The 13,243-nt window shown below is 46.9% G+C and overlaps 1 protein-coding gene across 1 annotated transcript in view; it reads right to left on the bottom strand.

Moving 5' to 3' along the window:
* Positions 1 to 13,243, bottom strand: part of Colec12 (collectin sub-family member 12) — a 169,538-nt gene that overhangs the window by 12,686 nt on the left and 143,609 nt on the right. The window contains exons 6-7 of the mRNA XM_005373148.2: positions 11,014 to 11,112; positions 9,292 to 10,338 (exon numbers count right to left, since the gene is read on the bottom strand). Of these exons, the coding sequence (XP_005373205.2) occupies positions 9,292 to 10,338; positions 11,014 to 11,112 (1,146 nt within the window). The remainder of the gene's footprint in view (positions 1 to 9,291; positions 10,339 to 11,013; positions 11,113 to 13,243) is intronic.

Genomic DNA, 13,243 nt, shown 5'->3' with positions numbered 1-13,243 from the left:
CACAGACGCACACACAGCGAGGACAAATGACACAGGGAGAAGCCGATGTGCAAGCCAAGGACGGGGCCTTGGAAGAATCCAACCCGGTCAAAACCTTGATCTCAGACCTCCAGCTTCCAAAATGGGGAGGAAATATGTTTCAGTTGTTAAAACCTTCCACTCTGGTACTTTTTTACAGCAGCCTGAGCAAATCAACACTGTGTGTGTGTGTGTGTGTGTGTATGTGTGTGTGTTCCGTCTCTAACACACTCACCCCTCCCCCTCCAGGCATTCAGAATGGATCTGAATGGTGCAAAGCTTTCCAGGGCTCCACTGATGTGCTCCACGTAGACCGCGGCAACAGAGTTGTCACCAGCAGAAAAGCAGTACAGGATTCCCCTGTACTGATTTCCTTTCTTTTTCACAGATTTGACAAATGCTAACGATCTGCTACGTGACAAACACCATGCAGGGTGTGGGGGGGACACAGCTGAAACGGACCAAACACGTCAGTGAGAGGGTGGGGGGTACTGATCTGTTCATTCCCTCACTGCAGCTAAGCCCTGGCTTTTCCTGTCACATCCCGCCCTGCATTCCTGTCCCCTCTACCAGTGTCGTCCTTAGGGCTGAGCCTCACCCCACTGCCCAGCTCAGAGGGATGGGACGGACCTTCCCACCCACTGTAGACAGGGGCCCACACTCACACTTTCTGGGCTGGGTTTAGTCTACTACAAAAAGAGACAATAGGCAAGAGGAAAAATGCCCTCAAGCAGCTCCCTTCACACAGGACTGTGTTCCTGAGTTTGCCAGGCAGAGGGCTACAGGGGACTTCATACCTGTATTCGACACCCAGAGTCTGCACTGTAACCTTCACTCGGATACGTCACCCGCATTCGTGTGTGACATGGGGGTCCCATAGCACAGATGACATAAGCTAAAGATGCCCAGCTATTTGTTCAAGATTACTTAGCTACTACGAACAGATACACCCTGGAAAATAGGACCAGGACAATCACAGTCTAGTAGTAGAGCTGGGACATGAATTCAGGTCTTCTGATGTTGGCATAAATACAGCTAAGAAGATAACAGTCTCAACATATTCTACTCTCCAGGATCTTACAGCTGCCGAGACTTCACAGTTCTGTGTGAATAACGAAAGAGGCCCATGCTTACTCTTTCTATGGAAGCAGAAAACTTTTAAGATTTTCCACCAGCTTGAACCATGGGAAAATTATGGATGTGGTTAAGAGCCGCCCAAAGTCAGCACAAAACACCAGCAGATACTGATTTCCAGATCTTGTGATGGAAGGGAGTAGATACTCGGAGAAGATGCAAGCTTTTGCCTTTGGTAAAAATCCAAAATCCTACTTGTGATGGATTTCTCAGTTGGATTAGGATGAAGATTTTTTTTTTTCAAATGAAGCTTACAAGTATCCATCATAAGTGGGATCAATGTCTTTCTTAATAGGATAAAGGCTAATATTCATGGTGGCAGATAAACTGGCATGCTCACAGTTATTGTGATGGCTTCATTCATAGCCTGAGAAACCCTGCAGGAAGGGTCCTCCACTCTCAGAAGCTGGGTTACATGAAAATAGATTCTCTTCTATACTTTTTACGTGGCAAGGAATTGGCTATTGCTTTTTTTTATGATTGAGAAGAAAAACTAAAATCAATTTAAAAGTCAGCACTGGGTCCTCACGCAAAGTAGACTGTTCATGCCAGAGAATTTTTTCCTCTAGGTCCTGGGGTGCTGGTATCACTACCATCTGGATGATCTTAGGGTCTTAGGTCTTACTTGAATCTTTTACTGGGCAGCTGCTGAAACAAAAATAAAATGAAATAAAATAGAAGCCATCCTTAGTGTCTCACGCCCTCTGAGTGAAATGACAGACTATTTATGAGCCTGTGCAGTAACAACTTGAATTCAGAGAAGAAAAAGCAGCACCACATGTGCGGGTACATGTGACGGCCCTGGCAGAGGCACATCTGACACTAGCTTTCACACTGGCTGAAACTGTAACTAGTGTCACAGCCTGGTGGGTGGCTTTCTGGCTTGTGAGTCTCAACTGCTCGGGTCCCCATGTGGCTGGTAAAATAGCCACAAGCTCCAGAAATGTTCAAAAACAACACCAGGACTCGGAGCAGCCCTGTATTTGCAGTGCCAGCAAAATCTCCACCGCATGGTCCCCAGCCTCCAGAACTTCAGGATCCCTGAAAACCTCAATGCTCAAGCAGTTCAAATGCAATGGAAGACTTCAACACTCTGCCTTTTCTGCTTTGGCAGTCAAACTGCAGGCCTTGAAAAGTGCACAGCCCTCTGTCCCACCCCGGGACAAGTTTCAAATGTGTTTTCCGACAGAAAGTAGAGAAACCACTTTAATTATTACTGCCATCCACAGTCTTGGCAACTTGACATTAAGAACCTCCAGTGGAGTGGTAAGGGTGGAAGAAGAGAGAAAAAGCAGAAAAAGTTCATTGCTATCATCAAATGCCGTTTTCTTATTTAAAAATGTACTCTGCAACTACAAACATTTATTGAACACCTATGTGTTAGCTTTCCTTTACTGTAGAAAAATACCTGAGATCATCACCTTTAAAAGAGAAGAAAGCTTATTTTGGCTCACAGTCTTAGAGGTTTAGTCCATGCCCAACTGGTTTCACCGCTTTGGGCCTAGGATGGAGCAGAACATCAAGGCCAGGAGCACATGGTGGAGAAAATAGTCTACCTCATGGCTGGGACGCAAAAGTAAAAGAGGAAGAGCCCAGTGACCTGAAGTTCCCTTTGAGGCACATTCCCAGTGACCTGAAGACTTGCCAAGAACATTAAGCGAAGGACCAACCCTTTAACACACAGGCCTGTGGGGGACATCCAGAAATAAACTATCGTAACCCAGAAAGTGCACAAGAAAAAGGAATGTACATATTTTAGAAATGTTAATAGACATTATTTGGCAACTGTTGGGAAGAATAATTTGATTCTTGACCTCAAGCTTGTAAGAGTGAGCTTCTGGAAAGCCACAGAGGGTCCCCGTTGTATTTCGCCCAGAGGAGGGGACAGTCAGAGCACCGCTTCTCACCTACTGGTCACAGTGGACTTCTGTGCCCTCTGCTTGTTGCTCTTGATGGCTCCAGGCACGCAGTCCTACTTGGGGAAGTGGACTCATGTCCACCTGTTCAATCTGCCTTGCACTTTGCATCGTCCCCTGTCCTTCCAGCCTGAGGATGCACCTCTAAGCTTCAGCTCAAATGTCAACCCGTAACTGACTGCACTTCTGCAAACAAACTCTCCATCCTCAGCCTCCCCAAACCTGTTTTAGGTCAGCACAGGGCGCTAGGATACCCTGCTGGAACCGGCACTGGCTGCCATTTACTAGCTGTTTGATCTTGGATAAGTTACTCGGGCTCCTTGTGCCTCAGTTTTCTCCCCTGCAAGTGAGGAATGCTAGGAATTCCCAGTTTAAAGAGATGCAATAATGAAAGCAAACATTTCACTCAAGTGCTTAGAGTGATCAGCATACCACAGACACTCCACGAATGTGGTCTGGAGAAAACCAGCCTTGGCAGCCCCCGCATCCGATTCCTCTCCAGGGCTGGGACACCAGAAGCCAGCAGGAAGGGCTATTGGATCTAAATGAACCTTACCCCCATCCGTACAATTTTATTCCTTGTGCATTCAAAGCTGTTTTGTTCTCCATCACAATGTATTGGCTGCAGCTACAACGGAAGGGAAATTCTCTTTTGTTTTTTCCCCTGCAGTACTGGAGATTGAGCCCAGGACCTTGAGCTCACCAGGCAAGAGCTCTATTACTGAGCTACACCATTGCCCAGAAGGGAAATCTTTCCTAGGAGCTGACCTTGTCCACACCTGGGTATTATCCCAACCCCATGCTAGACACTGCACACTATATTTTATATCATCTTACTGAGTCCTCAAAGCCAGAAGGTTCACAACACAGATGAGGCAGCTTGGTGCCGGAGCCTAAGTCTAATTCCAGAGATTTTATCATGTCCACTAAACCTTATGCCTTCGCCTTATTCTTCATTTTGAGACAAGGTCTTAACTGAGTTGCCCAGGCTGGGCTTAAATTTGCAGTCTTTCTGCCTCAGCCTCCCAGAATGCTGGGATCCAGGCATACACCACCACACCCTGACAGCATCCACTTTCTAATGAGACAAACGCCTTAGGTGACTGAACTGTAAGTACAGGATCTTATTAAATGCAAGTCATCAACAACTTCCTGGAAAGCCTCAGAGTATTCTGGGTCTCCTGGAGGAAGGCCCACATAAGCCCGTGTTAAGCCCTCCTGCTGGATCCACTTTTCCTGCTCAGGGCCAAGGCTGTGCAGGTGCGGAAGGAGAAAGGAGTTAGGGCCGCAGCTGCGCAGGGATGGGGTCTTCCCTGGTACCGGTTCCCTTGGGACACCTGTGGGTCCTCTATGTCCTGCTGGTCTCAGATCAACTCCTGGAAGGTGCAGTGAACAACCAGGCCAGGGATTAATGCAACATGGGGGAATGCGTGCAAAAGGAAGTATTCTTCTGAAACTGAGTCCTGGGCTGTTTCCAAGAAACTGCCTTCTAACAGACATCTCCTGGATGTCCCAGTGAGGCCCTCTCTCTACACCTGGTCTGGACCACCTGTCTTGCAGCTCCCAATAAGAACTTTCCATCCTCGGCTTTCCTCACTCTCCCAGCCAATCCAGTAGCAGGACACCAACCCCACACCCTGTTTCCAATTTCCGTCCACACCACCTCCAACCTCTCCAGCGCACGTGTGCCTCTTTTGGATCTGGACACGCTAGGTACAAAGTTCCAGTGTGCTGGGCATCTAACAAGCTGGGCTGAGTGGGCGTGGGTATGCAGCCTGTGGGCTCCTCCTCTCCATAAGATCATGGCCAGGGAGCCTGGCCCGGTGGCCATGCCACCAGGTGAGGGCAGGGCTGCCCCAGACTCCACCTCCAACCTCCCCTTGAGTAAGAGGCCCGCTTTCCCCATCCAGGTGTTACTGTCCCATTCCGCAGCGCCCACAGCTCCCAGCTCTGACTGGAACCTGCCTCCACCCTTGCACCTGGAGCCAGCCTTTTCCCAGCATTGAGAATGACTGCTTAATAATATACAGGAAAACCGTGGTTCGTGAGAATAATTCCTTCCACTTGTAACCCAAAGCATTTGTATATCAAAACAGCGAGACAGTGAGAGGGGGAGAGAGAAGAACTGCTTGTGATCACGTGACATCGGCATGCCCTACTGTTCACACTGCAAGACATCACTCGTTTATCAACTTGTTGGAAATGTTTGCTCATCTTGGGGAACTCTCACAGACCATGTTAAGGAATACCTCAGCTCACGAACTCTTCTGTTTGCGAACAGCTGGGTTCGAAACAAAAGCAGCAACATTTTGTCTCCATTTGCAAACTCTGCATTGAGTGACAAATATGACCATGGCCATCTTCCCCTCACAAGCAGAGATGCAGCCATCTTCCCCCAAACCATAAAGCAAACGAAATTCTTAAACCAGCTACCACTGTACTCAAAGGTTCCTCTGGAAATCCCCTCGCCCCCCGGAAATACGACCTTCCAGGACTACTGAAGAGAGGGGGAGAGGAAGACAGCGCCCTCATTTTGGCTGTCATATTTTCAGAGGAGAAGATCCCATTAGCTCCCCTGGAAGCCACATTTAATTGCTTCTAGCCAACCAAAACCCCTGTCCTGTATGGCTCTTCCTGTTCACATCCTGGAAGCCTGGCTATCCACTGTTGTGTATCTGTGTGGTTTGCCTCTTGGATCATTTTGTTTTGTTTTTTTTTTTTTTTTTTTTTTTGGTTTTTCTCCGGTACCGGGAACCGAACTCACGACCTTGCGCTTGCCAGGCAGGCGCTTTGCTGCTGAGCTAAATCCCCAGCCCCTGATCATTTTGAATATGAATAGCATTTATCAGGTTGTATGGTTTTGTGTCACAGAAGTAGTAGATTATTGAGCCATCTATGTCCTCATGCTGGTCACAGACTAAGCTGCTAAACAGGGTCCCGCTGTCTGCCACCTGGACCTGCCTCCAGGATCATCTATCCTCAGGTGAGCTTCTGCTGCAACCGCAGTCCCTCAACAGACCTGCAGCTTGGCGAGACCCCAAGCAGAGGACCCACTCAACCGTGCCTGCACTCCTCGCCCACAGGAACTGGGAGACGACGACTGGGTGTTATTTTAGGCTGTACAAACTGACATCCAGCACCTACTTCTCCACCTTGTTCTTAAGGGTGTCACCGCCAATGCCTCAGTGAAATCCAGACATGCGGTTTAATCCAGTCACCCTAAGCGCTCTGCCAGTGTGAGGACGCTGCATAGCATCACCTGCTGTCTTCTTAGAGAACTCATTTTGCTGAGCGTAAATTTCCCGAAACCTCACAAATTACCCTTTTATAATCTCGAGTCTTTCTCATGCCTGAAGACAAGTTCCTCATTCACACAGCAGGTAGAATCTACTTTTATTTTTATCCCTCTTTTTGAGACCCAAGTCTGTACTGGCTTGTATTCTGTCTTTTGATGCCTGGAGATTCTCTTGATTTTAAGCCTCCAAAGGGCTTCTTTGGACACCCCAGATAGCTGAGCTCAGCATCTTCTATATTGTACCTTCATCTTAACATGTTCACGACGGGCTGTCACCTACATGTCTCACTGCAGGGCAGCGCTGACTTGAATGTGTTATGCTCATGCCAGCTTGTGCTACCGGCAGTACACGAGTGACTGTCCCATCTTGGCCACCTGATGGGACAGTCATAAGCATGCCCCTGGGGGTTCAAGCCAGTGGGGATGTACCAAGATCTGTGGCCATAGTTTATGACTAGAAAATATTGTTAATATATAGTGGCTGCAACTCTTCAAAAGCAGATGTAATCTAAGTCAAGCTCTTTTAATTTATATGGACGACCTGGTGTAGAATAAAACCCAGATGTTATATGCAAATCACATCAGTTCTGTCCTTTGGCCTGGCAGTTACTGTGACGGCCGACCATCCCTCTGTCAAGGACATTTGGAACTAATCATCCCTTACTAGTAGCTCTGTCACCTAAGAGAGGTAACCTTACTTTCAGAGGCGCTCCCTCAGTAATGGGATTGAAATGGCGCAGGTAATGAGAAAATGCACATTACCAACCTTTCATTCATGAATAAGCAATGGATCATCTTTACTTACCCCCCCTTTCCAAGATGTGCCCCCTAAGGGTGGCCTGAACCTAGGGACTGATTTCTAAAGAACAGGCTACGCTGGCAGCGGCGGTGTGGGACTTCTGAGGTGTGAGCCTAAAAGAGCCTGTGGCTTCTGTCCCGCCCCCTCAGGTCACTTGCTCTGGGGAAGCCAGCTGCCCTGCTCTGATAACACACAAGCAATTTCACACGGGAAGGCGGTGAGGCCTTGTGCCAAGCGCCAAGTGAGAGGCAGGGCCGGGCTTTCAGAGTGCTCCAGCCCGGCCAGCAGTCTCCGACCTCACAAGAGTCACCGAGCGGGAACCAACCTGCTAAGTCACCTCGAAATCCCAGGTCTTCACAAACAATGAGAAGACAAACATTTACAGTTTTAAATGGCCAAGTTCTAGAGTAATTTGTTGCACAGAAATAACGAATACAAAATATAGAACTTGAGAGGACCCCAGCAGGCCTGTGAGGAACCCTCCACCTGGAAGCCCTGGGCCGGCCTGCGAGATCACCAAGTGACCCCTCCCTTCATCCAGAGGACCTGGCAGGCTGGAGAGACGGATGGTGACTCCTCCCTCCATCCACAGGGACTGGCCGGGCTGGCAAGACCGCCGGTGACACAGGTGGACAGTGGGGCCCTGGCTGGGGCGCACACAATGGGAAGTTCGGCCTAGCGGCCTGGGAAAGTCCAAAGCAGCAGTAACAACATAAGCCAGCAGTTGGTAAGTCAGGGGACCCAGCGTAGCGCGTGGGCACAAAGACACGCGAACAGACGCAGGGGGTGGTAGGGCCGCCCTCTTCTTTCCTTCCTTGTTCTATTGTGTCCTGTTTTGCTTTTCTTTCTAAAACTTTGTTTCTTCATTTTCTCTCTCTGTCTCTCTCTGTCCCTCTCTCTGTGTAGTTATTTTTGTTCTCTGGTGTTCTGTTTTTTTTGTTCTCTTTCTTTCACGACTTAGATCTCTAACCTTTCTTCTGGTTTACTTCTACTCTTCCTCCCTTTTGTCAACTATTTCACTTGATTTTATCATGAAACACTGTCTCTTCTCCTCACGGTTCACATCAATACTCCTAGGCCTTCTCCTCCAACCCTTCCTCCTGTGTCCTACAATCACACAAAACTTGGAAGACCACCCTTTACCCTCCAACCCTGCTCCTACTATGTTTAACCTCATTCATCTCTCCGTTCTACCCCCTATCCCTCTTAACCCCCCCACACACCACAAGGTAAAATCACTCCAGTAAGTGGAAAGTCATTGTATATAAGTTCCTGGTACAAGCTGGATTAGACTGTATAAAAATAGAACTTGCTCCTATGGTTGAAGATATCAGGCTGATAGTTACCACAGTTTGTCAGTAGCTAAGCTGTGTTTGAGTCTAGCATTACTGCTGACTGCACTACTTTAACGGGAATGTCATACCTGTTATAATCAGCTTTTCTCCCCTGTATGACACTGCTATGGCAAGGGGTCATTACCATCACCATACTCCAGTACCAAAGGAATGGGCCCTGAGTCAAATAGATAGCAACTTTACACTCTTAATATATTGGGAAGGTAGGTTCTTGGGATAGATACAAAAGCCAAGAAACACCTACATCTAGAAGATAGCCTGAGAAACAGACATTTCCTAGGGAAACCTCAATACCAGGGATAAAGCTTATCTAACATAAATCCACAAGCATCCACACAGAAAAGAAAACAAAAAGTAAAAAATAAAAAAATGACAAGACAAAGAAGCAAAATACAACCCTAAATGCCCAGCCCACACAGGACAAGTCCAGAGCACAAAGACAGGAAATCAGAAACCAGTAACTGGAATTTTCTGAAATGATAGCAGCAGAAGTGAAAAACAAACAAATGGAAGAGGCTATAGAAAAAAATCTCTAAGATGCCAAAAGAAATGATCAAAATGAACAACATTAAAGCAGACACAGATTTTAAAAAGTAGAGGAACTCAGGAAAATGATAGAAACTATGACTGCCCAACATAATCAAAGCAATGGGATCAATGAAACAGATCCAAACAAATCCAGGAGATTAAAAACTCCACTGAAAATACACACAACAAATTGAATGAAAGTGAGGATAGAATATCAGATCTACAAAACTCAGGACTTGCACATACCTTGCAGTATGGTAAAGTTCTTGATAAGCTGACCATGCTTGGAATCCACCAGTTTCATTTCTTCCATGATCACTGACAAGTTGGCTACCTCAGTGTCTAACCTTGACCTCATCATGTCTTGTTGCATCCTGAGAGAAACAGAATCCAAACGGATGTTGGCCAGTGTATTATTCAAGGAGGTCAGGTCATCTGTGTGCCTGGTTAGGGTATCTGTGCAAGTGGTCCTGACTTCATTCAGATTGCTGGTCAGCGTCCGCAGGTGGTGGGCTGTGTAGCTGATGTTGCTAATGATGTTCACAATATCCATCTCGAAGAGCTGGAAGCGCTCCTCCAGCTGGCTGAATTTGATGGCTGTTCTGTTCTCCGCATCCTTGTGCAAGTCCTGAAGGTCCTTCAGGCTCTGCTCGTTGGCTTGTGAGATGGTGGTGATATTGTCCATCTGACCTGTGAATGAGCTGAGCTGGCTGTTCATATCCTCCAGGGTGTCGTTGTTGGCTTTGGCCAAGGCAGAATTGTTGGCAGCCAGGGTCTGCAAGCTCTGTACTTTCTCCTTCAGCCAGTCGGTGTCCTTCTTGGCTTGAAGGAAAACCTGCTGCAGGTTCTGGAAGTCATTCTTGATGCGCTGGATGGCCTGGCTGGTGTCATCCACTGATCGCTGCAGGTTGGTGATGAGGTTCCTCTGCTGCATCTGGGTCAGGTTCAGGTTGTTGAGGTTCATGATGACCACGTTATGGGAGTACATCTGGTTCTGCAGATTGCTCTGGAGCACGCTGGTATCTTGCTGCAGATTCGTGACATAGCCATTATATGCCTGGAGGGTCTTGTTTACAGTGGTGATGAGGAAAGAATTATTCTCCAGAGTTTCTTTCAGTTGGCTCTGCCTGTCTACCAGAGCATCCCCACCCGCCTGCAGCTTCTCCAGCGTATCTTTGTTCTTGGTGGTTTTTTCTGTAATCTCACGAAGTTGTTGGCGAAGATCTAGAATATCTGATCTGAATGTGGAGAGTTCTGAATTGGTGCTGATGGCTTTCTTCCCAGTTTGGTCCCCTGGAATAGGAAATGTTTGTTAGACTGGTAGAATGGAGAGCTGTTCTGATAAGGTCAAAGAGCCCAGAGATACCTGACCGGTACGCACTACATTTCGAATCCCAAAACCAAGGAATAGAAGAGTCTGTGATCTTCTATTTTGTAAATTCTACAACGCCATGCATATAAAAGTATCTTAAATAGGAATGTATTGAGTATTTTATCAAAGAGCCTTTAGTAGGGGGTACTTGTAGTGTTTTTCGGACCAAGGATGAAACCCAGTGCCCTGGTACTAAGCTCCATCCATCCTCCCATTTCTTTGTATGCTCATTGGTACTGGGGGTTGAATCCAAACCTTCATGCTTAGCTACATCCCAACCCTTTTTATTTTTTTATTTCACAACTTGAATTTACAATCTTCTTGCCTCAGCCTCCCCAGGGTGCTAGAATTATAGGTCTATGCCACTATGCTTGGCTTTTATTTGCATTTAGAGTTTTGGGGGCAGGATTCTCCAAGACTGGTCATTTGCTTTACAGTTTGAAAGTCATTGAACTAAATCATGAAGACTCAACACACAATGCCAAAACTGAATGTTTTCCTGTGTAAATGGAAGTTCACAGCAATGTCAGTCTAAAAGCGGGCGGCATTTATACAGAATTAGGAGGTATGACTCAATGACTCCTCTCAGCAGTTACCTAATTTCTTCAGGTCACTTTCCACTGCTGTGAGCTTGTCATCATAGGTTTGCCGAGATGTCTCCATGCCACCTGTCACATTGTCCATTTTCTCTACAACTAAGATTTGGAAAACAAAGCATTAGCCCACGTACCAGCTCATATTTGATTTTTCAGTTTCAAAACAGCAAATCATTTCATCACAGAACAAAGGAAACAGATTGAAACAAAAGGTATAAATTAAAATAAAATACGGGGAGCCGGGTGTGATGGTGCACGCCTGTAATCCCAGCACTTAGGGGACTGAGACAGGAGGACTGCTGTGAGTTCGAGGCCAGCCTGGGCTACATAGTGAGTTCAAAGCCAGTCTAAACTACAGTGAGTCCCTGTCTCAAAAAAAGAAAAATAGTAATAAAATATAAGGAAAAGTTAGTCCTTAGAAAAAGAAATAACTTACTTGTCACAAAGCCCAATAGTATAATTTACTTCACCAGAAGGTGTAGACTCTTGACAGTTCTTATGATTCCGTAATGCCTTGGGAGCTTTAAAAATTGTTCGACTAAATTAAAATTTTTATGTATTAAAGAAATCCTCAATCTATAGTATTTGTTAATTTCTATACATGGAGGTGGTATAGAAATGCTGTGAACATTTACAAACTTTCATCACTCACTAGCTTAACTAGAATTCCTAGTAGGTGGGACTCACTTACCTAGAAGGGTATTCCATGGCCAAAGGGTCCCTACCTCATGTCTGTACACAAAGTACCCCAAGAAGGGACCAAAGTCAAGGGTGCCTAGCGCTCCCTGTCACGAGTTCTACCACTGAGGCCCCCAATCCAGTTTTCCTTAGTGATGATCAAATCTGTATTTTGTCAGTTCTCACATAGATGTCGAAGCGGTGTTTCCAAATAATGGTTTACCAACATGACTTTCTGTTTCATGGTTTGCATTTCCTTGACTGAACAACAAGACAGCCCAGCACATGCGGTATTAAATACAAGATTCACTTCTCTCTTCTTCTCAGAAGGCAGCCATTCTCTGTGGCTATGAGTTCAAGTTTGGTTCTAAAATGTCTAAAAAGAGGGTATTTCTCCAGAAGTGACTCCCACGGGCTCCAACTTCTGGAAACTTTGGATCAAGCCTGTCTTTCTCTTTAATTAGTTTATTAATCAATGTTTCTATGAGACAGGGTATCACTGTACTGCCCAGATTGCCCCAAGCTCCTAATCTTGAGTGGTCCTCCTGCCTCAGCCTCCCAAGTAGATGGGACAGTATGCATGTGCCACTATGCTCAGCTTATGGCAATCCTTGGCATCAACAAGCTTCTCTTTAATCACTGACTTTAGAAAAGCACAAAGCAGTTTTGTGTACTAATTGCAGGCTGACTAATCCAGTGTGTACTATTCATCAAGAGTTCTACCCACGCATGAGCGTTTGGGAAGGTTCTCTTGACTCCTCTGGCAGAAGTGCTCCCACGAGCCAGCCTGACCCAGCCTTACCCAGCCCCGTGGATGCCAGAGTGCCCCAGGAGCAGCTCAGCACGCCTTCCCTGGAGCGCCTGTGGTCTGGCCGCCATCACTCAAGTGCTCTCTCCCCGACAGCCTCTCCATGTGTCTTCTCTCCGCCTCGCACCTGCTTCGTGCTTCTGCACTGATTTAAGTCTGTCTTGTCCTTCAGGGCTCAGCTGCCTGGGGGACCCATTGCCGAGCCGTCTCGCAGAATCTGCTAGGCGAGCGCCCATCCCCACACAGGTCTCGCTGCGCTGTGGTTGTGGTCTTTAGTTCGGGCTATCTGTACAGATGCTGCGCGACGTAAGATAGGCTGCTGTCCTAATAAGTCCATCCCAGGTTGGAAATACCGGAAGTGGAAAATGCCCGGAAGCTGCGTAAGCTACAGAGCATCACAGTTCAGCCACGCAGCGCACTGCGGAGTGAGGCGGTTTGTCCCAGGGACCACAGCCTGAGTGGGAGCTGCTCCACCCCGCATCGCAGAAGAGGATACCCTTACCTATTGCTAGGCCAGGGAAAGAGCAAAATTCAAAATTCGAAGCAGTTTCTACTGAATGTATCCTGCTTTCACACCATCACAAAATTTAAAAATCCTAAGCGGAACCATTGTAAGCTGGAAACTGTATTTAGTTTTTGTTTTATTTTTTGAGACAAGGTCTCACTATGTAGTTCAAGCTGGCTTTGAACTCATGACATCCCTCCTGCTTCCGCCTCGCGAGCGCTGGAATTACAGGCACGTGC

The sequence above is a fragment of the Chinchilla lanigera genome, unplaced genomic scaffold, assembly GCF_000276665.1.
Source record: "Chinchilla lanigera isolate Chin_1 unplaced genomic scaffold, ChiLan1.0 scaffold00001, whole genome shotgun sequence".
Classification (NCBI taxonomy): Eukaryota; Metazoa; Chordata; class Mammalia; order Rodentia; family Chinchillidae; genus Chinchilla; species Chinchilla lanigera.
This window is presented reverse-complemented; position numbering and strand designations above follow the sequence as displayed.